The sequence below is a fragment of the Mixophyes fleayi genome, chromosome 1 (assembly GCF_038048845.1).
Source record: "Mixophyes fleayi isolate aMixFle1 chromosome 1, aMixFle1.hap1, whole genome shotgun sequence".
NCBI classification, from domain to species: Eukaryota; Metazoa; Chordata; class Amphibia; order Anura; family Limnodynastidae; genus Mixophyes; species Mixophyes fleayi.
Genome location: NC_134402.1, coordinates 162,380,222 through 162,404,522, shown reverse-complemented (window position 1 = coordinate 162,404,522; position 24,301 = coordinate 162,380,222). Strand labels below are relative to the sequence as shown.

General features: G+C 40.3%; 1 protein-coding gene across 5 annotated transcripts in view; it reads right to left on the bottom strand.

The window, feature by feature from the left end:
• LOC142144222 (UDP-glucuronosyltransferase 2A2-like) overlaps window positions 1–24,301 on the bottom strand; it is a 125,296-nt gene that overhangs the window by 27,168 nt on the left and 73,827 nt on the right. For 3 of the 5 annotated variants that reach the window (XM_075202810.1, XM_075202836.1, XM_075202827.1), the window contains one exon: window positions 2,171–2,319. In XM_075202810.1, coding sequence (XP_075058911.1) covers window positions 2,171–2,319 — 149 coding nt within the window. Of the gene's footprint in view, window positions 1–2,170; window positions 2,320–6,640; window positions 7,271–18,656; window positions 19,390–24,301 lie in introns of those variants that run through there. The other 2 variants (XM_075202845.1, XM_075202819.1) reach the window with 2 other exon arrangements.

The following is a 24,301-nucleotide window of genomic DNA, read 5'->3' as shown; positions in this document are numbered from 1 at the left end:
CATCCAGTGGAAGGCCCAGAAGAAGCTCCGTGGGTCAAAGTTCTTCCCTGCGTACACTGATGGGAGGTTCCACCGGGACCTCAACCCCCTTTTATGTCTTCTGAGATCCAATGTTACCAATCTGTGAAATTTCGTCCATATCAATCCAGTGGAAGGCTCAGAAGAGGCTCCCTGGGTCAAAGTTCTGGCCAGCATACATCAACAGTAGGTCCAGCCTGTCACGGGCACTAGGAGTTGCTTACCCGAGTTTCACCAGATGGAACTCTGCTAGAGAGGCGGGGTTATGGCACCTCAAAGCAGGCAGGTGAATGATTGGAGCGACACAACAGCAGGAGAGTAGAGATAGTCTGAGGAAGTCAGCGACTTGCAGCTATGGTTAGAGGAAAGTCAGCGACTTGGAGCAGTAAACTGGAAGCTGAAGATAATGTAGACACGAGGAGTGGACGTGGATAGGTGATGGTAGGTAGAGAAGGAGTCAGTGGTCTGCGTACAGCAAGTTGTACCACTGTAGTGATGGGAAGAATAGTACTGGTGCAGGTAGGTAGCAGGGTAGTCGGTGGTCTGCGTTCAGCAAGTTGTACCACCGCTATGGTGAGGATCCTGGTCCAGGTGTAGGTAGATAATAGGAGAGTCAGTGGTCTGCGTATAGCAAGTTGTACCACCGCTGTGATAGGAGGACTTGTCCAGGTGCGGGTAGGTAGCAGGGAAGTCAGTGGTCTGCGTGCAGCAAGTTGTACCACTGCTGTGAGAAGGAATGAGGACTTGTCCAGGTGCAGGAGAGTGAAGTTGAAAGGCAAACTGTGGCTGTATGGAAACAGCGCGCGTAGAGCAATGTCTTGTGAGGCAGAGATGGAAGGCACAATGAATAGTCTGTATGGAGTAGATGCCTTGCAGTGAGGAGAAGCTGGTCACAGCAGATATGCACAATAACGCTAAGTAGTAGCGTGAGGAGATATCGTAGCTTGAGTGAAAGCTTGTCCTAAATGAAGCAATGCAGTAACACAGTCTATATGGGTACTTGTACCCTGTGCAGCAAACAACAATGGATACAACTGGTATGCGAGCAATAGGCAATAGTCAATAGTCAGTAGAGCATACCCAGTTGTGTAGATCCGGAATCAGCTGAGAAGTGAAGCGTTGTAGCGGTATGGGAACCGCCGCTGAGTTGAGCAGGGAGCAGCGTGGAAGCTGAAGCATGAGTAGAGCTGGAAGCAGTTTGGAAACTGTACACACGAGTAGAGCTGGAAGCAGTTTGGAAACTGCACACAGGAGTAGAGCTGGAAGCAGTTTGGAAACTGCACACAGGAGTAGAGCTGGAAGCAGTTTGGAAACTGCACACAGGAGTAGAGCTGGAAGCAGCTTGGAAACTGCACACAGGAGTAGAGCTGGAAGCAGTTTGGAAACTGCACACAGGAGTAGAGCTGGAAGCAGTTTGGAAACTGCACACAGGAGTAGAGCTGGAAGCAGTTTGGAAACTGCACACACCTATAGAAGTTCACTGGGAGTGAGACTTCAAGATCAGGCAACTACCTAAGGCTGCAGGTGCCTTAAGTAGGGAGGGGTGATTGATCCATCAATCACATTAGTGGTCAGGTGTAGTTGTTAAAGGGACCTGTGCATGCCCAGTGCGACAGGATGGCGGACGGCCGCGGTTCCACACAGGTGTGAGCGGGAAAGAAGGAGAACCACGTACCAGAGTGGAGGCACTCACACTCCGGTGAGTGACACAGCCAGGACCATAACCGCCATTAAAACCTGGCCAGGGTCCAACTGAACCACCTTGTGTTGGTTTCATCCCAGTCGGTGCAGGGGTGTTCCAAATGCATAACCGTATAGATGAACAAACAAATAGACCAATACATTTTATATATAAGTTATAATGATTTCTTCTGCTCATATGACATGAGAAGCCTACCCAATTTTTGTAGTAAAAGCTTTTTATGATTCAAACACTTTTCTTGTGGCAAGTGGACTTTTTTTTAGATATTTTAAAATGTATTCATGTATTCTAAGAAATTTTAAATATTTTTAAACATTTCTACATTTTAACATTCCATTTCAATCTATTCAACTTTTTGTACTATTTTTTGTACTATTTTGTTTTGCATAATTTTTATTGTGTGTGTGTGTGTGTGTGTGTGTGTATAGAAAAAAGTAGAATGTCAATTACCTCTGGCAAAGGTTTTGCTGGTTTACAGTGCAGACCTCCTACATACTGAAAGTTCGGAATTGTTGGTCGTGGATATTCAAAATCCCAGTATGTCCGAATGAGCCACAGTTCCGCTTTCCCCATAATTTCACAAAGTGATGTGGGTCGACCTGATGAATAAAAATACATAATAGGGAAGCCATGTATTAAATATAATGAGGATGACTGTAACCTGATAAAGATCACAATTGAAAGAGCTAATTCATATATCGGGCTGCATATATGTTTTATGAATACACAGTATTAGTAATGGGATTATATATATATATATATATATATATATATATATATATATATATATATATATATATATATATATTCCAGGCAGGCGAGGTGGCACTCAAGGATTTAAGGCAGACTGTAATTGTATCAAAAAGGTGTATTCAATCCATTTCACATTTTTTAATATAACTACTGTTTGTCTTAAATCCTTGGGTGCCACCTCATCTGGATTCTATTTATTGTACTATTCATACAAGTGAAGTACTGAGGAAGGCAACGGGGTAATGTACACATGTTATTTATGAGTGCCATGGATACTATATATAGTAAGAGACTTTAAAATGCCCCTCTGAGCTCTGTGAACTGTAAAATCATCCCCTTCCTCCTGCCCCTTCTCCCTTCAGAGGACATGCTGAGAGCAGTGGGCCTGTGTATAACTGGAAAGTATATTTTTTTTGTAACCTTAAAATAGATTTTGAAAAGGAAACAATGATTTGTATGACTTGTCTACTTAAAAAGGTACTTAACATGCTATTTAAAGAACAAAAGAAACCAATGTGGGATTGCTGCTTTAAGCTGCTGCATTTTGCTGGCCTACAAAGCTAGCTAAAACTTAGAGGAATTTAATAAATATAGGAGCACTTTTTATATAATCCCCCAGCATAGAAGAATAAAGAGTGAACAGTTCAAATACAAACTTAAAATGTCTTATTAAATAAACAGTATAAAACAAAAGAAAGTAGTTGAATTTGTTAGGATTGAATTCATGTCAAGAGCACCTAAAATATTACATTAGTCATTTATGCAAAGGATATCTCTATCTATCTATATCTATTTATATATCTATACTCTCAGTAAACACACAAGTCAAACACAACTGACTGTATCGCATCTAGAAGCAGATTTTACATTTGTAAATTAAACAGTGCAATTCTGAAAATCTAGTAAAAATGAAAATCTACCATGCAAGTTACACAGATGTACAGACAGTCATTTGTAACATGATTCTGATTGCAAACTGCTCAAACTTCGATTCTTAAATGTATGTTTCCTGTTCTTCCTAAAAAAAGCTGGGAGCTAGCATATTTCTAAGATAGATAGACTTTATGAAAACTGCATGTGCTCGATCAGCTAGGAACGGTTTTCAAAGTCTCATCAAATTTTAACACAGACAAGTTTTTATTAATAATATTCTGAATGCTAATTTGCATATGAGATATGCAGTTAAATTAGCCTTAATACCTTTGGGTACCAAGAGCCTTTTTATTTCTGAAACTTCCTGTAAAACATTACCGAACAAACATACATTTTACCTGCTTGTTCAAAAAGTGTTTTACTTTTAGAACAGTTCCTCCAGTATCCTTCTATCCTTTCTATCTTGAAATCATTGATCTTACAGTTAATATAATTATTACAATTCACTCCTTTATGCCATGTCTCAGTGAGTATATTTTCACCCTTTGACAACAGGATGACAATAAGTGACTGTGAGTACTTATGAACTTAAAGTGTTTGTATTACGGTGCTCAACAAAGGAAGAAACAAAGTTCAAGGCCACTTCGCAAATAAAAAACAGATCATCAATATATCTACCGCAGACCATTACGTTCACTCCGACTGGACCCCTACAAATACATTGCTCTTCAAAAAGGCCCATATATAGATTAGCAAAGCTCAGAGCAAACCTGGTGCCCATGGATGTCCCATGTGTCTGTAAATAAAAAAGAGGAATCAAAAGCTCAAATAAATCCACATTGTGTTTCTCTAGGTCCATCATCTATCTTCAAATAATATTCAACTGCAGGAATGCCTGCAGTCTTTCTACGAATATTCCACACTCAGCAGGCATTTCTGATGGTGAATATTATTTGAAGATAGATGCTGGGCTCAGAGACATGCAACATAAATCTATTTTATGTCTTACGGTATATAATATTTGGGTTGCACTACTCGTACGTGGAAAAATAGATTTATGGAGCACAGATGGATTGCCTTAATAAGAGTGAAGACCTCACCATTTATCTCAACACTTGTCAAGATGGTAACATTGAAGTAACATTGAAAGTGGGTGTGGCAGCATGACAGAATATGGTCTCCCTGTTTCATGTTGATAAACCATCTGATATGCTGTGTTGTCAACACAGATTGCAGTGACTGCATTATAATTAAAGTGTGGCAGCGAATTGACATTTCCTGAAGTGGTGAATACATGTTATCACATATACTGAAAGCTCCTTGTGCACCTTTGAGGAGTATATGAACAATCGACCGTGTTTCTACCTTGTTAGTGAATAGTATAAGGATGGACTATTTGGAGCCCCAAAAAGAGCATTCAAGCCAATGGGTGATTAAGTGGTAACATCGTTTTCATCTGTACTGCATCGATATTATTACTAGTATGGAACCTCTCAAATCATTAAGCATCAACAGTCTACATGTCTTTACATGTGTAACTTGCATGGTAGATTGCCACAGTTAATAGTTTTTCAGAGTTGAACTGTTTACATTACAAGTTTAAAATCTGCGTCTATATGTGTTAATAACAGTTGTCTTTGACTTGTGTATTTACTGAGAATATCATTGTCACTACTTTCTCCGATGATTTATCACCTATAATAAGAACAGGCTGGCAATTATACATTTCCTTAGCATAACTAATGTAATAATTTAGAACATCTATATATTCTTATCCTAACATATTCAGCTACTTGTTTTACTTGGTTTTTATACTGTTTATATAATAATAAATTGTACGTTTCAAACTGTTTATACTCAATTCTACTATATTGGGGAAGCACATATAAAGCACTATGAGTCTGGGATTTGGGATTCTGTAGTCCCCATTTGTGAGCAGCTTCTAGGATCCAAATATATTATATATTTTCTGTGTACAAGAATTTTGAGTAGCACCTGATCTTAGTTTTATTGTTCTTTAACTTAGAAAGCATATCAGTTTGACTCTCAAATCCCTGGTAACACTACTGTGGTACAGCAGAACCATTATTACATAAATCTTTTGACACAGAGATGCTTTTGGAATTAAGCTTATGCTGTTGCAATAATTAGGCTGGGTACACACTACAGGTTTTTCACTCGATTATCGGGCCAATCACACGATAAACGACCATTCGCATTAGTGTCTACACTCCAACAATGAACGATTATCATTCCAAGGCACATTGTATCATTTGATTTGATTTTATAAACTAAATATCTCATTCAGCGATAGAACTGTTGTTCCAAAACTGCAGTGTGTATGCACTCACGACCAGATGTTAATAGAGTTTAGAGTCACAATCTTTTCAGCCGATGGTTATGACAGATGAGTACAGATCGGAAGGTAAATCTTGTAAAACATAAATAGTGTGTACATATGAATCAGCATGCTCATCAGGAATTGCAGTTGTTAGTAAAATTGTTAATGGTATTGGGAGAAATTTTCTGTAGTGTCTACCCAGCCTTAATCATTAACCATGCTAGTGTGGTCTGTGACCGTGTTACAAAAGAGCTGAAGAACTTAGTGCCCTGGTTTCAAACAGCACAGAGGCATAACCTTTCCTAGAATCAAATTGTGTTTTATTTGCTGAACAACAATTTTTCAGTTGAACTTTAACTTCTTTTTATGGCCATAAGAAAAAAAGTCAATGAGGCTGATTCATTAAGGAAAGATAAGCCAAAAATTGAGTAAGTTTTCTAACTGAAGTTTTCTGGACAAAACCATGTTGCAATGCAAGGGGTGCAAATGAGTTTATTATTTTGCACATAAGGAAAATACTTGCTGTTTTTTCATATAGCACACAAATATTTGATAGCTTATTTGTATACTGAAATTTAAAGTTGATCTAGGACATGCCCTACCACAACTATAAATCTGCCATCACATTTTAAATTTACCTCCCCCTCCAATTCAACATTGTTTTGCCTTACTTGCTTACTTTTGCTAAACTTTCCTTAATGAATCGGGCCAAATATGGTTAACAAAAATGCACAAGTGACTATTTTACCTACTTTAAACCTTTTAAAGTGTTATTTTAAATTTACATATATGCAATGCTAAATGATTAACACAATTATAAAAAATTGTTTCCTAGAATAAATCATTTGGATTATGTGAACCTAGAGGACACACAGAGTACAATTTCGAGGAAACAAACACCCATTTGTCATAAGGGTGGCCAAGTACAAATACAAGTGTAAAATGATACCTACCTAAAGCCTTACTGTAATAATCATTCCAAAAGGCTGAAAACGCAAAATAATAAAAGGCATCTTGCGACAAATAGAAAAGAGAATTTCTAAGTCTTTCCACAAATGACATTTTATCAGTAAATTCAGCCATTGCCCCAGGTACATAGGAATATGGTGCTGGGATTTGACCGCACCATCTTTCCATCACGTTACCCATTGAGAACCTAAAAGAATAGACAAATGGCACTCCGATAATCTCAGCAACAAGTTCGCCACAGGGAGCCAAAGGATCTGCAACCAGGATGTCAAACTTTTCCTCTTGTAACTTATTTAACAGCTCCTTGTTAGCCATTACGCCATCGCACACAAGTTGTTCTGCCTCCAGAGAGTCTGCTAGGGCTTTTTTCATGCGTACAAAGAATTCCCAATATGACACATTGGGCAGATCGTAAATCCAGAAGCGCAGGAATTCCTCCAGAAGCTGTTCGTTTTTCTCTTTTGAAAATGCAACCGGAAAAACTTCAAATTTTAAAGGTGATGTTTTGTTGGTGTCCATAATAATGTTGGCTGAGTGAACCAACACAGTGACTTCATGGCCTTTGTGTGCAAGCTCCTCAAGGATAGTCTTTAGATTTATGAAATGACTACCATCTGTTGGCCAAGCCAGGATTTTTCCTGAGAAAGCTGGACTGAAGAAACTTACATGCAGCAGAAGTAAAACACTTGTCCAGAGCATGTTGATTGTCCAATGCCACCAAAGATCCTGAAGAATTAGTGTGGAGAACACCCATCAGCACTGTATTAGTTGCGTTTATCAGGAAATCACATGATCCCATACATTGTTGTAAAAGTTTCTTTATGATTCAGTAAAATAATTCCTTCCAGGTTTTCTGTTCATGCTGCTCCATCTATAGGCAAAATGGATAACTGCATTTTGCTGACATGAATATAGGATTTAAGTCTAAAATTTCCTATATAAACTGTCTACTGGGTATGATGGCACCCCAGCACAGCCAAAATGGTTCCAAGGTTTGGCAGCACACAGGGTTGGACTTACAGCAATGGAAAATTATTTGTTTGGGTCACCACCAAATATTTGGTTTCTGATTTTGTCACATTGAGACGTGAGATTGTCTGCATTATAAAGCCACCAGAGAACTGGGGTCTAATTAGTTAAGCCAACACAGGTATGGGTTCTGTATAGTAAAGCCAGCAGAGACTAGATGAAAAGGAAACCTGAATCACCATAGGTCAGAGGTCTGTATAGAAAAGCCAATATAGATGGCTGCTGGTCTGCATTATAGATGATGATGATAAAGCCACAAGAGACTTTAGGGGTCTGCACTATAGCATCACCAGTGATTTGAAGGGCCTGCAATTTAAAGCCGAAAGAGATTTGGGGAAACTGCATTGTAAAATTAGCAGAGATTTGAGAGTAATAATATGCATTGTGTTTTGACTAATGGTTATGAGGATCCTCTCTGTATTGTATAGAGGTCACTAGAATACTCTCTGTATTGTATGTTGTTTATTAAGATGCTGTCTGTGTATCGGTTGTTAAGATGTTCTCTATATTGTATTGAGGTCACAAGAATTCTTTCTGAATTGTATATCTGTCACTAGAGTACTGATTGCTCTCTTTATTGCATTGTAAAACGTATTCTGTATGTATAATTTTTATTATGTTGCTCTCTGCATTGTATAGAGGTGACTACAATGTTCTCTGTATTGTGTTTGTTTATTAAGATGCTGTCTGTATTGTATATCTGTTAATAAGAAGTTCTCTATATTGTATTGAGGTCACAAGAATGCTTTCTGTATTTATAGAGGTCACTATAATGCTCTCTGTATTGCATATTGGTCACTTGCATGCACTCGGTATTGTACATAAGTCTCTAGCAAAACTCTCTATTATATAGAGGTCACTAGAATAGTCTCTGCATTGAATAGTAGTCAGATGGGGCTGGTGGGGGCTGTATTTTACTATACCTCTTTATCATAACAACTTTTCATACATTTCATTGGCTACATAAAAACCACAACCACGTTAGGTTAGCTTAGCTTGCAGAGTTTTCATCACTCCCATTTTTCCATTACAGCGCGATGGTAGAAGATCCTAGGCCACTTGCTTCTGCTTGCTCCTAGGTCCTGCTTCCATCCCAAAATACCAGAATTTCCTAAAAGATATTTTTAGGGACCTGCCTTTCCAAATAATGTTGCTAAAGGTCTTGTTTAATCTGTCTGTGCTGTGCTTAATAAAATTTGCTATGAATTTAAAATTACGATTGATAAAAAGATCAGATTTAGAACTTGTTCTATATGCCGTCTATAATCTGAGTAGTGCACCTAGTGTCCAGCATTTGCTGCAAGTCCTAATAAAACCCTGGGATGATTAAAATGAGTCCTAGATAAATGAGAAGTAAATGGAATTTTGCCTTTAATACGTGGTACAGTTTTGTGTACCTGTGTAGAACTAAAACATAGGACAACTTGAGGGGTTTCAGAGACAAGCAAGTTTATTAAAGAAAAGTAATGGAGGATTTAAATTAAAGACTTCGGAGTACTGGAGTAGTTTACTTTAGAAAAAAAGTGCATATGAGGTGACCTAATTAATGTCTTCAAATATATTCAGGATTTGTCGGACAAGCTTGTTAGACCGCGAACTGTATAGGATTGTGAGGAGGCCTCCACTGCAACAATATTTTCACTACCAATACCAAAAGGTATTTTTACAACATAACAGCCAAATTGCACAACACCCGTACTACATTCCTGTGTTTCTTGTTGCCTTGCACAGATCACTATAGAGCTACCCCTCCCTTAACCACAACATACTCTTATTTGTTACATTCTCCCTAGCTGCCTACATAACACTTCAGAGAATACTTGCCAACTTTAGCAAGGACTGCTCCAGGATATTGGGTGTGTTGGGGTCAGGGTCCAGCGGATTGTGTCATTTGGACCCGCCCCCTAAATGACAATCACATTTTCTGACCAACTGCAGCAGGGGGCAGGGCTACGATGATGCGCAATTCGTGTCCTAAGCCCCGTCCCCGGCAGTTTGCTACTTAGGCGGTTAGGAACCGGGAGGTTAGCTTGCTCTCCCGGGAGTCCGGGAGGACTCACAGAATTTTGGGAGTCTCACGAAACATTCCAGGAGAGTAGGCAACTATGCTTCATCAGTCACCGCTGCTTACCATCTCCCCAGCACTCCCACAACTGCCAAATAATCCCCCCTTTTTCTTTTCCCCTCTCCATTATTCGTCTTCCCTCTAAAAAAACTTGATATAAACTTACCCCGTGGTATAACTAGGTTTCTCAATCTGGTTAAGCACTATTTTTTTACATTGATATTGTCTTGTTAAAACCACTGTACCACAACACCTGTTGATTTACTGTTGGTTCTCATTTTTGTACCTTGACTAAAACCAATAAAAAAGTTTATTAAAAAAAGGTCTGTGCAATCTCAAGAAGCATAGAGCAAGAGATTCCTTGCTCCTGCTGCTCATTGGTTCACGCAGCTGTCAGTCAAGGAGTGACAGACTGAGAGTGAGATTACAGCAAAGATACTGCAAGATTTGAGTTTGTGTTTTAGGCAAGGAACTTCTGTCAAGAGTAAAGAAGAAGTGTGATTTGAGGTGCTGTGTAAAGAAAACAGACAAGCAAATTTCTGGTTGGAGATTAACAGCAGCTATACTGACAAGTTTTAACTGACTGACCAGGCAGCAACAGGGATATCAGCAGCCCAGTGTGCTGGGGTGAGTCAGTAATCTATGCCCTATAAGAGTGGGACTTTGTACTGTTTGAGACCTAACAGTAGTGAGAAACAAGATTAAAGCTCTAAGTATAAATCCTCAGAATATATGTGGAACACTTGTATTATTAATTAGAGGAACTGAGAGAGTGAGTCACAGTCTGTGAAACAGCGTGGCACTACATGTCACAGCCAGATTCAGGATATAAAAGCACCTAGTGATTAAAGTTTTGCTGTACATCACACGGGAAACTGCAGTTAATGGAATTGTGTTTGTTATCTACCACCATTTTGAGAGGGTGAATGCAGCATCAAGGATCAGATTTGGTGCAGAGACTGAATTATCTGTCAGAACTTTATTTGGATTTGTAGGATTACGAGACTCAGGGCTAGATTTACTAAGCTGCGGGTTTGAAAAAGTGGGGATGTTGCCTATAGCAACCAATCAGATTCTAGCTATCATTTTGTAGAAGGTACTAAATAAATGAAAGCTGGAATCTGATTGGTTGCTATAGGCAACATCCCCACTTTTTCAAACCCGCAGCTTAGTAAATCTAGCCCTCAGACTGCATTGGAGTACCATTTAAACACAAAACAGTAGCTTTGTTATGGGAACCTTGTGACTATTGGATAAAGTTCAGTTCTGTGGAACTACAGATCCCAGTCATTTGTTGCCTATAGCAACCAATCAGATTCTAGCTTTCATTTATTTAGTACCTTCTACAAAATGACAGCTAGAATCTGATTGGTTGCTATAGGCAACATCCCCACTTTTTCAAACCCGCAGCTTAGCCTGTGCAACTATTGTGCTGAAAAATCAGTTATTTACAGAAACTGCTTAATTTCATCCATTTGTTAACGAATAAACAACTGTTTCTACTTCATCTTAATTTCAAGTAAAAGATTGAGATATTGTGGGGATCCGTATCTTTATCTGGGTTGACCTGTTTATTGCAGTGATTGTATACCTATTTTTTTTAAATGTCTATGCTAAATGCGTTGTCCATCCCATGTGTATTGAAAGTATTATTTCTAAGTTGCCTTTTCCACCTTAACCTCTTTGATCCAGAAATAAAAGGATAAAGGTTCTTGCTGTCGGTTATTGAGTTGGGAGCAAGTAAGTCCTACCAGTATCATTGTCCCTCTGTCACCATATTCATTCTCCTACCAACCGAACCTAAATTGCAAGGAAGGAGGAAGAAGAAGAAAAGCATAGAACAAAAAGAAGCAATGTAATCACTCCATTCCTCCATTATAAAAAATTTAAATGAATGGAGTTTTGTATTTTTAAATCCAAATAATTATTTTATTAGAACTCAGACAACTGGCATAGAAGAGTAGATATGAAATAGAACACAACTATATATATGCTATTATGGATCAAGAGAATGTTGTGACAACATGGCTATCTTAGGTTTTAAAATTGAAGCCCTTAAGCTGAATGCAGATAAACGCAGCTGCTTGTCACGAAGCAGGCACGGACATTACAGGGTTAAATGTGGGAGGAGTGCTGTTCCCGGATGTTAGAGGGAGGAGGAGGAGGAGTTTTTGATATATACCACTGACTAGGCAGTTCAACTTCCTCTAGTCATCGGGATTTCTGCTGATCGGATCGCTGTCAGGCTGAGTGGAGAGAGTTATTTAGTCTAGCTGTATTACTGTCTATAGCTCTGCCTAATTTTGCTCTCTAATTTCTTTGCTTGTCATCTTTCTCCCTTTAGTCTTCCCTTGTTTTATTTTTGTTTTTCTTTCTCTCTTTCCGGGTTAAATTTCTTGTTTTTCCCTGTTTGTGTTACATTAAGTGGTTTTGCGTGTGCTGTATATTTTAACTGTATATTTTCCCTGTGGCTGCTGTTTTGCCCAAACGCAGAGCAGTAGCAGATCGAAGGTTAGTGATCGAGCGGATGTGTCAGGATCAGCAGGAAGGCGGCGTATATCGCACACACGGACGGCAGCTGGGGTGGCAAAGACGCCCGGGTTACAATGAGTGGACAGCCCGGGGGGCTCATCTCAGGGTGAGTGTGATCAAGTTTCATTATACACACAGTCTCATAGTTCACTTATGTCATCAACAAGTAGTGGGTCCTCTTCTGAACGTGAAAGTAGTTCACGTAAAGTATTGAGGTTGTTGAATGAGCATTTCAGTGGGAGTAAGAGTCATAAGAGGCTAGCGCGTGCGGAGGACAGTGGTAGTGTTGCGTATATACAGCTCTGACAGCGGGAATCAGGAGGAGCTCCAGAGATAGAATTAAGAAAGGAGCATATGTGGACATTTTTATAATAACAAAGGCAGGAAAGAAGGAGTTGGCGAAGGCGAAAGAGAAAGGTGGGATAGGCGAGGATGCTTATAAGTCGTTCCCTAATTGGGTGACTGCTTTCAGCGTCTTTGCTTCAGTCTACTTAGAAACTAGGCCGGAGGCGGCGGTGGATGTTTGGCGATACCTGCATCTGATAACGGGGATTTATAAAAAAGACGGGGGTACGATTTGGCGCCGGTTATGACGAAAGTTTCCGCGAGAAGGTCAAAGGGAGACACATCATCCCATTTGACTGTAAGGACATTGAGACTTGGATGGAAATGATGCGTCCAAGGGAAAGTGAGGGGCAAGAGTTTAGACAGAGGTTTCGCATGCAGAGGAGATGTAGTTCTCCCCCAGCACAGAATAGAAACAGGTGCTTTGCCTTTAACAGTGGCACATGCGCTCGGGGAAATGCTTGTAGATACAAGCATGTCTGTGCCAAATGCCGGGGACCGCACCCACACCGGGATTGCACAAGAACCGTGCCGGGTGCAGGTAGAGGCAGGGGAGAGACAGGGCCTACTCAGTAAGGCTGGATCGCCAGTCCAGACGCAGCAGCTGGACAGGTGGCTTCGCTGGTTTCCAGACAGGAAACTCGCAGAGTTTTTGAGTTTAGGTTTTAATTACGGTTTTCCCCTTCCCATAATTGGTACCGTCAAGGCTGTGGCATAAAAGAATTTGCGGTCAGCCTATGTTTATCCAGAGATCCTAGCGGAGAAAGTGCAGAAAGAGGTGGATTTGGGTCGCATGGCAGACCCCTTTGCATCCCCGCCAATAAAAGAGCTGGTGATATCCCCAGTAGGAGTAGTGCCTAAAAAAGCAGTGGGGAATTTTAGGCTCATACAGCACCTGTCACATCCCCACGGGCAATCGGTTAACGATGCCATAGCCATGGAGGACAGTTCCGTGAGTTACCAGTCATTTGAGGAAGCCTTAGACTTAGTTAGATCCTTTGGGTCAGGGGCCTTGTTGGCGAAGCTAGATTTTGAATCTGCTTTTCGCTTGCTTCCCCTTCATCCGGAGTCATTTAGGTTCATGGGTTTTTGTCTGCCAGACGGTTACTACGTAGACAAGTGTTTGCCGATGGGTTGCGCAGTGTTCTGTGCGTATTTTGAAGCATTCAGTTCCTTCCTGCACTGGTGTATACAGGCAGGAACGAGTCACGTGAGAATTGCTCACTATTTGGACGACTTCTTGATCATAGGAAAGGCTGATTTATCAGAGTGTGCAGACATACTGTTTTCGGCTCAGGCTTTATTTTCTGTTTTGGGAGTGCCGGTGGCACATGACAAGACGGAGGGTCCCTTACATTGTTTGTCATTCTTGGGAATCGAGATTGACACATTGGAAGGGTGTTGTAGATTGCCCCAGGAGAAGGTTAAGAAGCTGGTAAGCTCAATCGAATTCACCTTAGCTTCAAGGTCTATTTTGCTGCGCCAGGCCCAGTCATTGTTAGGCTCCTTTAATTTTTCGTGCAGAATTATTCCAATGGGAAAAGTGTTGTGTAGAAAGATGCAGTTGGCTACGGCAGGATTGTCACGAACGCACGCGCGGGTTACCATGCCTAAGGAGGTGAAGGGAGATTTGCGAATGTGGTTGGGGTTCTTGGAGAACTTTAATGGCATTCGTATTTGGCCGGCTCCACCTGTTGCCAGTAGACAGCTTGAGCTAGTAACGGACGCTTCGGGATCCGTGGGCTTTGGAGCCTATTTTAAGGGTAGGTGGTGTGCAGATCGATGGCCGGAGTCATGGTGCTCCAAAGGATTGCTAGGCAACCTGCTGGTGCTGGAATTGTTTCCCATTGTAGTGGCGGTGGAACTATGGGCGTCGCTGTTGAAAGGGCAGCAAGTGATATTCTGGTGTGACAACCTGGGTGTAGTGCAGTGTATTAACAAACAGAGTGCATCCTCTATTCCAGCTATAGAAATGTTGAGACACCTAGTTTTGCGCTGTTTGGAAAATGACATTACATTCAAGGCGAGACATGTCCCTGGTGCAGAGAACGGGGTGGCTGATGCTTTATCTCGAGAGCAGTGGGGCCATTTTAGGGAATTGGCTCCACAGGCTGACATTAAGGGTACGCCATGTCCCCCTTTTGTTTGGCAGGTAGTCGAGCAGGTTTTGTAAGACTGGTGGAAACGTCGCTGGCTCCTTCCACCATGAGAGCATATCGGGCTGCTTGGCTGCAGTGGCGGCAATTCTTACAGTCGCGCGGTCGGTGCAACTCAGGTCAGAGCGCTGACATGCTGGATTTTATTTGGGCTAAAAATCAAGAGGAAATTACTGAAACTTTAATGGCAGCCATGCTGACGGGCATTTCATTTATGGCCAAACTTCACGGGTGGACTGATTTTACGAAAGGGTTTTTAATATCTAAAGCCCTGAAGGGCTGGTCAAAAGTTCAACCAGGGAAGGAGGATGTGAGAAGGCCTGTTGATAAGAGTATTTTAAGAAAAATTATGTCTGCATTGGCACATATAGCTGATGATGCTTACAAGGTGCTGCTGTTTCGCTCAGCTTTTTCTCTTGCTTTCTTTGGCGCATTTAGGGTGAGTGAGTTAGTGGCGCAATCTAAGCATGACTTGGGGAACGCTTTGTCGGCCAGGCATATGTTTTTGGATGTTAACATGCTTTCTTGTCAAATCCTTAGATCCAAAACAGATCAATCGGCTCATGGTCAGTGGATTTCCATCTCTGCTCAGGAGGATAGTGAGATCTGTCCCGTGTCTTTGGGCAATAAGTTTGAGAAAATTAGACCACGTGGTGATGAGCCCTGGTTGATTCATGCCGACAGGTCTCCACTGTCGAAGTTTCAGTTCACAGCCATATTTAAGCGTGCGTTAGTGCATGTGGGTATAGACCCGTCGCGCTTTGGTACGCACACCTTCAGGATTGGGGCAGCTACAGCTGCTGCTTAGGAGGGCTCTTCAGTTAGTGCCATTAAAGCTATAGGTCGGTGGAAATCAGATGCGTACAAAACGTATATCAGGCCGAATAAATAGTCAGTACGCAGTAGGTCAACCCCCTCCCGTGTTAACCTTGGGCTCTGCCGCTCGCCGTTGTTTTTATACGGGGGCATGAAGGGATTTTGCCATTTTTTTCCTCTGAAAAAGGCCTGATTAGTGTTGTGCCTCCGGGGTTATGGTCTTTAGTCTTTACCTTCATTTTGGTTAACACTACCCCCCCTTTTTAATATTTGGTAAAGTAAATTAAAAGTAATTAAAAGTCACTTGAAGTCACTTAGAAGTTAACTAACTGTTCTATGTTACAAGGAGCTGTGATATGAATATCAAGAAGGGGACAAGGTGTATCGGTGTGAGGTGTATGAGAGCAACCTGTTGGTGATGACTCCTATTATCAGTGTTGCAGGTGGTTCAAGTCGGAGTTTAAAAATATGGTTTGTTGGGCATTCATTCGTGTTCTGGGCGGCCATATATAAATTTGCCAACAATAAAGAAGCCTTGGGAAGGCCAGTGGATATTCGGTGGATTGGTGTAAGAGGTTTGAGATGGCAAGGTTTGATGCCACTTTTGACTGCTGAAATTACTAAAGCAGGCCCACCAGATGTGTTGGTGATACATTTGGGGGTAATGATGTGGGCATAGGTAAGTCTTTGGACTTAATTATTGCCATTCATGAAGATCTGAGGAGCATTAAAAATCGGTGGCCTTCAATATCGGTGTGCTGGTCCAATATAATACCCCGAATTAACTGACGTGCAAAGATAGCTTTCAATAAAATAAAAGCCATGGTTTCCGAGTTAAATAGAGCAACAAAGAAGATAATTTTAGAAATAGGGGGAATAGTGGTAGATCACCCCTTGATAAGATCTGAGTTTGGGCATCTCTATAGGAACGATGGGGTTCACCTTTCCGAAGAAGGTAATTGGATTTTAGTGAGGTCTATGGGTGGCGGGCTGGGTGTCAATTAAAGGACTCCAGCGTGGCAGGAGAGCTTTTACAATCAGCGACTAATTCATACGGTGCTACCGCTGATTGGCCGCTAGTCACTGCTCCTTTCGAAGCACCCTGGCTCTTGGTACCTCTGTGCGAGGACCCTTTGACCTGCACTGTGCGCGTACGTCTTGGGGAGCCCAGAGGGGAGTGGTCACGATGACGCCAGACGCCAGTCTTGGGGAGCCCAGAGGGGAGTGGTCACGATGACGCCAGATTTAGCACCGGCCGATCGTATAGGACTGTGGTGCCTGGGACCAGTGGTTAGTGCCTGTGGGCCATACACTGTTCGGTTTTGTTATTAGTTGTTAGCTGATTGTATCACTCTCGCCGCCACCCTTTCATAGGTTAATGTTGATAATAAATAAATAAATAAATATAATAAATTAAATAAAGTTATTTTATTTGCCACTACAAAGTTGTCGGTGTCTTTATTGTAGTTAAGAATGTATAGTGTTAAGATTAACGTTAAGGTATAGTGTAATGCTGAGGGAATCAGCAGTATGCAGTTTATCTGTCTGTGTATTATGATGAATATTATCATAATTATCATTATGTGATACTTTCCTGTTCTTAACAGTGCAAAACAATGCCAATGAATGCCTGCAATGTCCCTTTGGTTTATTTGATCAGCTTGTGCATGATATGTCATTGGATACCAATATTCACATGTTTAAAATAGACAGCACACAGTTAATTGTCCAGTGAAGGTAATGAGGGATGCAAGTGGAAACAACACACAGGATATGATCTTTTCATCTAACAGTTGTATGGGATCTACAAGGCAAGAAGTGTATGAGTAAGAAAACAGAGCTTTAGGCCAGTAAAGATTGCTTAACGCACTAATATAGTAGCGTTAGATTGCCTTCTGATTAATCTTAATACTCCATTAACTTAATTTTAATGAAATAGGTAAAAATAACTGACACCTAGTCAGAAATCAATTGTTAAATAAAATACACATCAACTCTCTGCTTAGTGGTAAAGTATTTTCGACAGTGTTCCACTATTGGGTATGGCCATCGCTCTGATTACCTACATAGTTTACCTATCCTATTTTACTGGATCATTTGAATTTATAATTACTGACTTTCCACAATAAATGTAACAACAAAAAAAACTATTATGTTGTTTATAACATATTTAATTGTGAGCTAGGGATTTCAGCTGACATGAATCAATTTAGTATGACCAGATAATATTTTAGTTTCCACAGTTCCTTATTTTTACTTTGTTGCAATAATGGTACAATTAGCATATTGTAATATAGAAATGAAGGAGGCTGCACACTGAATAACAAATGTTGGTATATTTCTGCATAAAACATAATAGTGTGGCTAATTATGAGACGTTATTATAGGGCTTATGACTATGCAGTGCATGTGGGACACATGTAAAAAAAAATTCCAATCCTGATAAATTCCAATACACTTTTAGTAACATAAGTAGTGCTAAAGTTTTTAATAACATAGCACATGCTACAGGTCATAATTTTATATCTTCACTTTTAAAAAAAACATGAAAATGTAATTACTATATGTTAACATTATTTTCAGTTTATAAAAAATATTACATTTCTTCACTAGCAATAGATTAAAAAGAGCTATTAAGTAGAAACTCAAATCAAGATCAAGGGGTATATTTACTAAACGGCGGGTTTGAAAAAGTGGAGGTGTTGCCTATAGCAACCAATCAGATTCTAACCATGTACTAAATACATGATAACTAAAGTCTGATCAATCAAAAAAGAGTGCAACTCTAAAGCTTCTTTAAGACACGCAAAAGTGAATGGAACATGAGGTTTCTAATGTTTGGCAAGAAGCGATTAGCAATGTTTCAGTTTAAACAACACTACTGCGTGTAACTTTTAGAGCTTCAGAACACCACAAACTAGCTGGAAAAATCATCGCTTTCTAAAACGTACATGTGTCACCAGTGAAAGAATGACAGAGAATTGCACAATATTTATTATTTGATCAGATGTGGCATTCTATCACATTCCCTTCCTCTTTTCCCCATTTCATACTCACCTAATGCCTCGGTAAAATAACCATCCCAGAACCAGGCAAATACTAAATGGAAGAATATGTCCTGAAATATATAGAACTTAATATTTTTCAATCTTTCTACAAAAGACATTTTGTCAGTGAGATCCGCCATGGTGCCAGGAACATAGGAAAAGGGAGCTGGGAGATGTCCACACAGTCTTTCCATTGAGTTGCCCATTGAGAACCTAAAAGAATAGACGAAAGGCACTCCAAGAAGCTCAGCAATAAGTTCACCACATGGAGTCAACGGGTCTGAAATCACAACATCAAATTTTTCCTCCTTCAGGTTTTTTAAAAGCAACTTATTCTTTATTACACCACTACACACAAGTTCGTTTCTCTTCAGGTGTTCCTGCATATATTTTTTCATTTGTTCATAGAACTCCCAATATGACATATTTGGCGCATCATAAATCCACAAACTTATAAATTCATCCAGAAAGTTTTCAAGCTTCTCTTTTGTAAATGGAACAGAGAACTCTTCAAATTTTAGAGCTGAATCTGTGTCATTGCCCTTAATGTCAAAAGCTGAATGAACTAGCACAGTAACATCATGGCCCTTATGTGTTAGCTCTTCTAAAACTGTTTTCAGATTCAAAAAATGACTAGCCTCTGTAGGCCAAGCCAAAACTTTCCCGGGAGAAACTGTATTGAAGAAACTCATCTGTAGCAGAAGGAAATACACGCCAGCACAGAACATGTTGATGATTCAGTGTGAACTGAGGTTATTAGAGGCAGGAGAAAAAGTCCAAACTTCACAGAAGTGGCTTACAGTTCTATTGCTAGAGAGAAAAGTGTCATCAGTCATGTGCATATACTTTAGTATTAGCAACCATTATCCTGGAGACTATTATTCATAAAATGTTTCCTCAAATGAGATCATTGTTTTAAATAGGTATTGTTGATTTTTGTAGCATTTTCGTCGGTTGTAAGAATAATTAATGGTTAATACTGCTATGTTTTCAATTTCAACCAGACGTTGAAGTGGGCTGTTATACGGTGGTATGTCAATACCATTCACTTACATTTTCCATACCGCCACTTCTAAATTTTCATACCACCCCCTTGACCACTGATTTCAATTATTTATGAAACTATACTTTTCAGTTATTTCTCATGAAGATAACTGTTAAAGAAAAATTAAACTTTTTTTTCATTATGTCCATCATAACTTACAACATGTTGACAAAAAAGATTTGTTAAAATCTGTGTTAATTTGCCCACACCAACTTTTTTCTTTATTTGTCTGTACTTTTGTGAATTACACTCAAACTGTTTTGGATACCATTAAACAAAACACGCAGGTCGGGATCGATTTTTGCAGTAATACCGTTATTTAGTGATAAACACAAATGAGCTTATGTAAATTACCCCCACATAAGTAAATTTTAAGTAATTTCCATATTGAAAAATACACTTTTAGTTTATTTGTCCCGACTCCCAGGAAGTTGGACGGTAGGATGCCAAATACATCGGTGAGCAGGGCCATAACCATGGTGGGTGGGTCAATTCAAAGCTTTTGTAAGAGAGTGGAATAGGGTTGATGGAGTCATAATGCTTAAAAAAGAGCTAGGTACACCCTTCGGGAAAGTGGCATGCCCACCAATGTGGCGTGACCACACCCCTTTTTGTGTGTGCCACAATCAAATTGTTCAGATTACCTTCCGGAAGTTACTGTTGGGATACATGCATTTCCACTATCTGAGCACATATCATTTCATCTAGTGTCCATGAAGGGTTGTCTAAATATGGCTGTCATGATAATGTAGCAGAATGCACCACCGACTGGTATTGGCTCTACTAAACAAGAAGACACGGAGTCTAATGCACCCTCGGTGTTCACCAGGTACCCCCGCAAGGAGGTATGGACTTAGCTGCGTGAGTTGCACAGGTCGCAGTTCTCCAAGTGAGTAACCAGTAGCATGGTGAACAGGAATGGACGAGCAGTCTGAATCAAAGCCAGACAGCAGCGCAGTACACAGGGATAAACAGAAGAGGCAGCAGGAACAAGCAGAAGGTGAAACCAAACCGGCTGTGCAGCACCAAATCGGAATCCAGGAGAATAAGCCAAGAAACAAGCCAAAGTCAGCAAACACTGGAAAACAGGAGAATCACAGGAAGTGCTGGAGCAGGTGTGAACCAATACTCTTACACTGGTTTGCAGTAAGGAGGATCGTTAAATAGAGTGAAGTGGTGCTTGATAGGTGGTAACAGATTAATGATCCAGTGCAGCTGAATTCCGGCAGAATGAGGAAGAGCTTCCCGGTGCCCAGCAATGGGATGCAGACTTCACCGCACAAGCGCGCGCGGCGAGGACCCGAAAGATCAGTCCATTGCTAAGCAATGGAACACCGGCAGCAAGAAAAGGCAGGCGTCCATCCCCAGCACTGAGGGGAAATGCTGGAATGGAGCCTGAGAGTACCCCCCTCTCTCCTCAGATAACCAGCAGTTTGATCTCTCAAGAATCTGGTAAAAGACAGGGGCCGTGAAGATCTTCCTTGTTGACCCAAAATCCCTCTTCAGGACCATAGCCCTTCCAGTGGACCAAGAATTGTGATTTGCCATGAGGAGTGTATGCTTCCACAATGCGTTCCACCTCAAATTCTTCACCTAGAACAGTCTTGATAGGAGGTGGAGGAGCAGATGTATTGGTGAATTCATTGAGGATGAGTGGTTTCAGCAAGGAGATATGGAACGAGTTAGGCACCCAGAGGGAAGAAGGTAACCAAAGTTTATAAGTGATGGCATTAAATCATGTGGTTGATAGTAACGAGTCCCATGTAACAAGGTTCAAATTCATGGATGGCATCTTGAGTTTAAGGGTTTTTGTACACAGCCAGACTTTGTCCTACATGGAGTACAGGGAAATTTCTCCGATGGCGGTCTGAAAAATGTTTGTAGCAGTTAGAAGTTTGCTGAAGCTTGGATTGTACTTGCAACTGAGGAGTCAGGTAGATCTGAGAACATGGGTAATATGGGGTGTCTTCTAAAGAAAGTAAAGAAAGCTGTGAGAAGACTCTGCTCAAGGAAGAAAGTCACTCCAGGAAGATTGTTGCTCTGAGCAAAAACATTGAAGGTAAGACTCTAAATCCTGATTGACCCACTCAGTCTGGCCGTTAGTTTGTGGGTGGTACCCAGAAGAAAACTTTAAATTGATTCCAAAATGTTTGCAGAAAACCCTCCAGAACCTGGAGACAAACTGAACTCCGCAATTGGAGATTACTTCTCAAGGGCATCCATGGAGTCGAAAGGTCATTAAAATGAATAAAAAATGTCAGCTCAGACGCAGAATTTTGAGAAATGATCAACTACCACCCAAATGCAACTGTATCCATTACTATTAGGAAGATCCGTAATAACGTCCATACTAACACTGGGCCATGGAGACTCCAAAAGAGGAATAGGAAGACCCTCATGAGGGCGTCTGATAGTCTTATGTTGGGCACAGATTTTGCAGGTCTGAATGTTTTTCTGGGTATCAGAGACCAACGAAGGCCACCAAAAGAAATGAGAAAGAAGGGCAATCATTTTTTTGAGAACCGTATGCCCAGCAATTTCAGAACTATGAGCCCACTTTAGAACTTTGTTGCGTAGATGGGTCTCTACAAAATATCAGACCGATGTACACTAAAATATGTTTTGTCAACCACAGGCGCAAATACAGCAAACACAAAAGACAAATAATAAATATGTATATGTTAAGTAATAGATGTGAAAAATCTCATTTAAATGTAAAATGTTCTATGAGGTTATGATATCCCCATCACATATGAATCCATTCAATAATAGACTCTGATCTTTTTCCATGGAAACCAAATAGTCTATCACAATTAGTCAATGGTATCAGATCTCTATTCTTGGAATAGGTAATTTTTGGGAGAACCAGAGAAACAGCCTTCAATCTGTATAGCTGCTTGGTATAATTCCTTAGGATATTTCCTGTGTTGGTATATCCTCCGAGTTTGAAGCTTCACATGATATTCAGCATGAATCAGATGGTAAGGTTACGGATTTCTTCACTCGATTATCAGATCAGCTGTGGCAGTGTTTTTTGCTTCTAACACCAGTATGTATCCACTGACGCATTTCGACCCACCCACTGGAGTCTTTCTCAAGGTATATACAAAATATCCGACCGGACGAGGAGTTCTAGTGGAGGATCTGGTCAGAGCCAGAACCTTGAAAGGGCTAATAATGAGTTTGGGTGGCAAAGCAGAACAGGAATCAGAGATATTGAAAGATCTGGAGAGGGCATTGGCCCTGAAATTCTTGGTACCAGATAATGACAAGTGTGCTTGCCGGGGATTCAAGCATTTAGCAGATTGCAAATAGATAAGATTCTTATGGTCTTTGAATACTGTAGCCGGGAACTGGGCACCCTCCACTCTTCAAGGGCAACCTTAATAGCCGAGAGCTCTTTGTCTCCAATAGAGGTGTAAGCTTCATTAGGAGAATTTTTTTGGAGAGGGAACCACAGGGCCTGAATGTACCGGAAGGGCTCTTTTCAGAAAGAACTGCCCCTACCCCTACTGATGAGGCATCTACCTCTAAAAAGAAGGGTTTATATAAATCCGGCTCTCTCAGGACAGGTGCAGATGAAAAGGCCTCCTTCAAGACTTTGAATGCAAGGAGTGCTTCATTAGGCCAGGGCTTGGTCGAGTAAGCTGAGTGATAGTAGAAATAAGGGTGGAAAAACCTTTAATGAACTGTCTGTAGTAATTAGTGAATCAGATAAAGCATTGGGTGGCCTTTAATCCGATTTCCCTTATTATAAAATTCATAGTTCCCACTTGGTATATTGGTCACATGGGATTATAGCTTATTCTGCAACTCGTTTATTTCTCAGAGCCGTCTGTATAATGTACCTGCAGATGTCTCACGTGTCCAGGGTTTCCATTGGCTGGCCTAGGTATGTTTGCTTGGTGTTATCAATGCATAGCCCTGGTTTTATCTTTGTCTAGTTTTCTTTTATGTCCTTTTCTTTCTGTGTCTGCTGAACTTACGGTATGTAAGTATTTACAGATTTATTTCTTTTGTGCTTTTTATATTGAGAGAAAAGACACATATGCTCTATTAGCATCTTTAATGTGACTTTTTTAAATAAAATAAATTATGCTTTTTTTGTGGACAATATTATAAAAAGAAATCTGCACTTTACAGGGCTAAACATTTAGCTGAATCACACCAGTAGTAAATCTTTAGAGGTAGCAACTGCTTGACTCTTATGTCATATATGGAAATATTAAATAGCTGCACATTTTCCATAGCAATTACATCTCAGTTTGAACAGTATTTTTCTTTGTGTGTTTGTAATAAAATGTAACAAATTTCTGAATCACTGGCATACTTCTGTTTTCAGGATAGCATTATACCAACTATAAATTTTTTACACATGGCAAATGTTTTTGTTTTTTTTAACTAAAGTGGTTATTCATGAATGATTTTAGGAGTGCAGAAAGACTTTGAGGAATCACTGTACCAGTGATTCAGCACATTGTAGAAAGTCATCTGAAAACATGAACTGGCAACCTTCAAGCTTTTGATTTAATTAGTTTTAACTAGTTTATTTCTTGTTTTTCATTACTTTTAACTAGTTTATTTCTTGTTTTATGTTAAGTAGCCTCTTT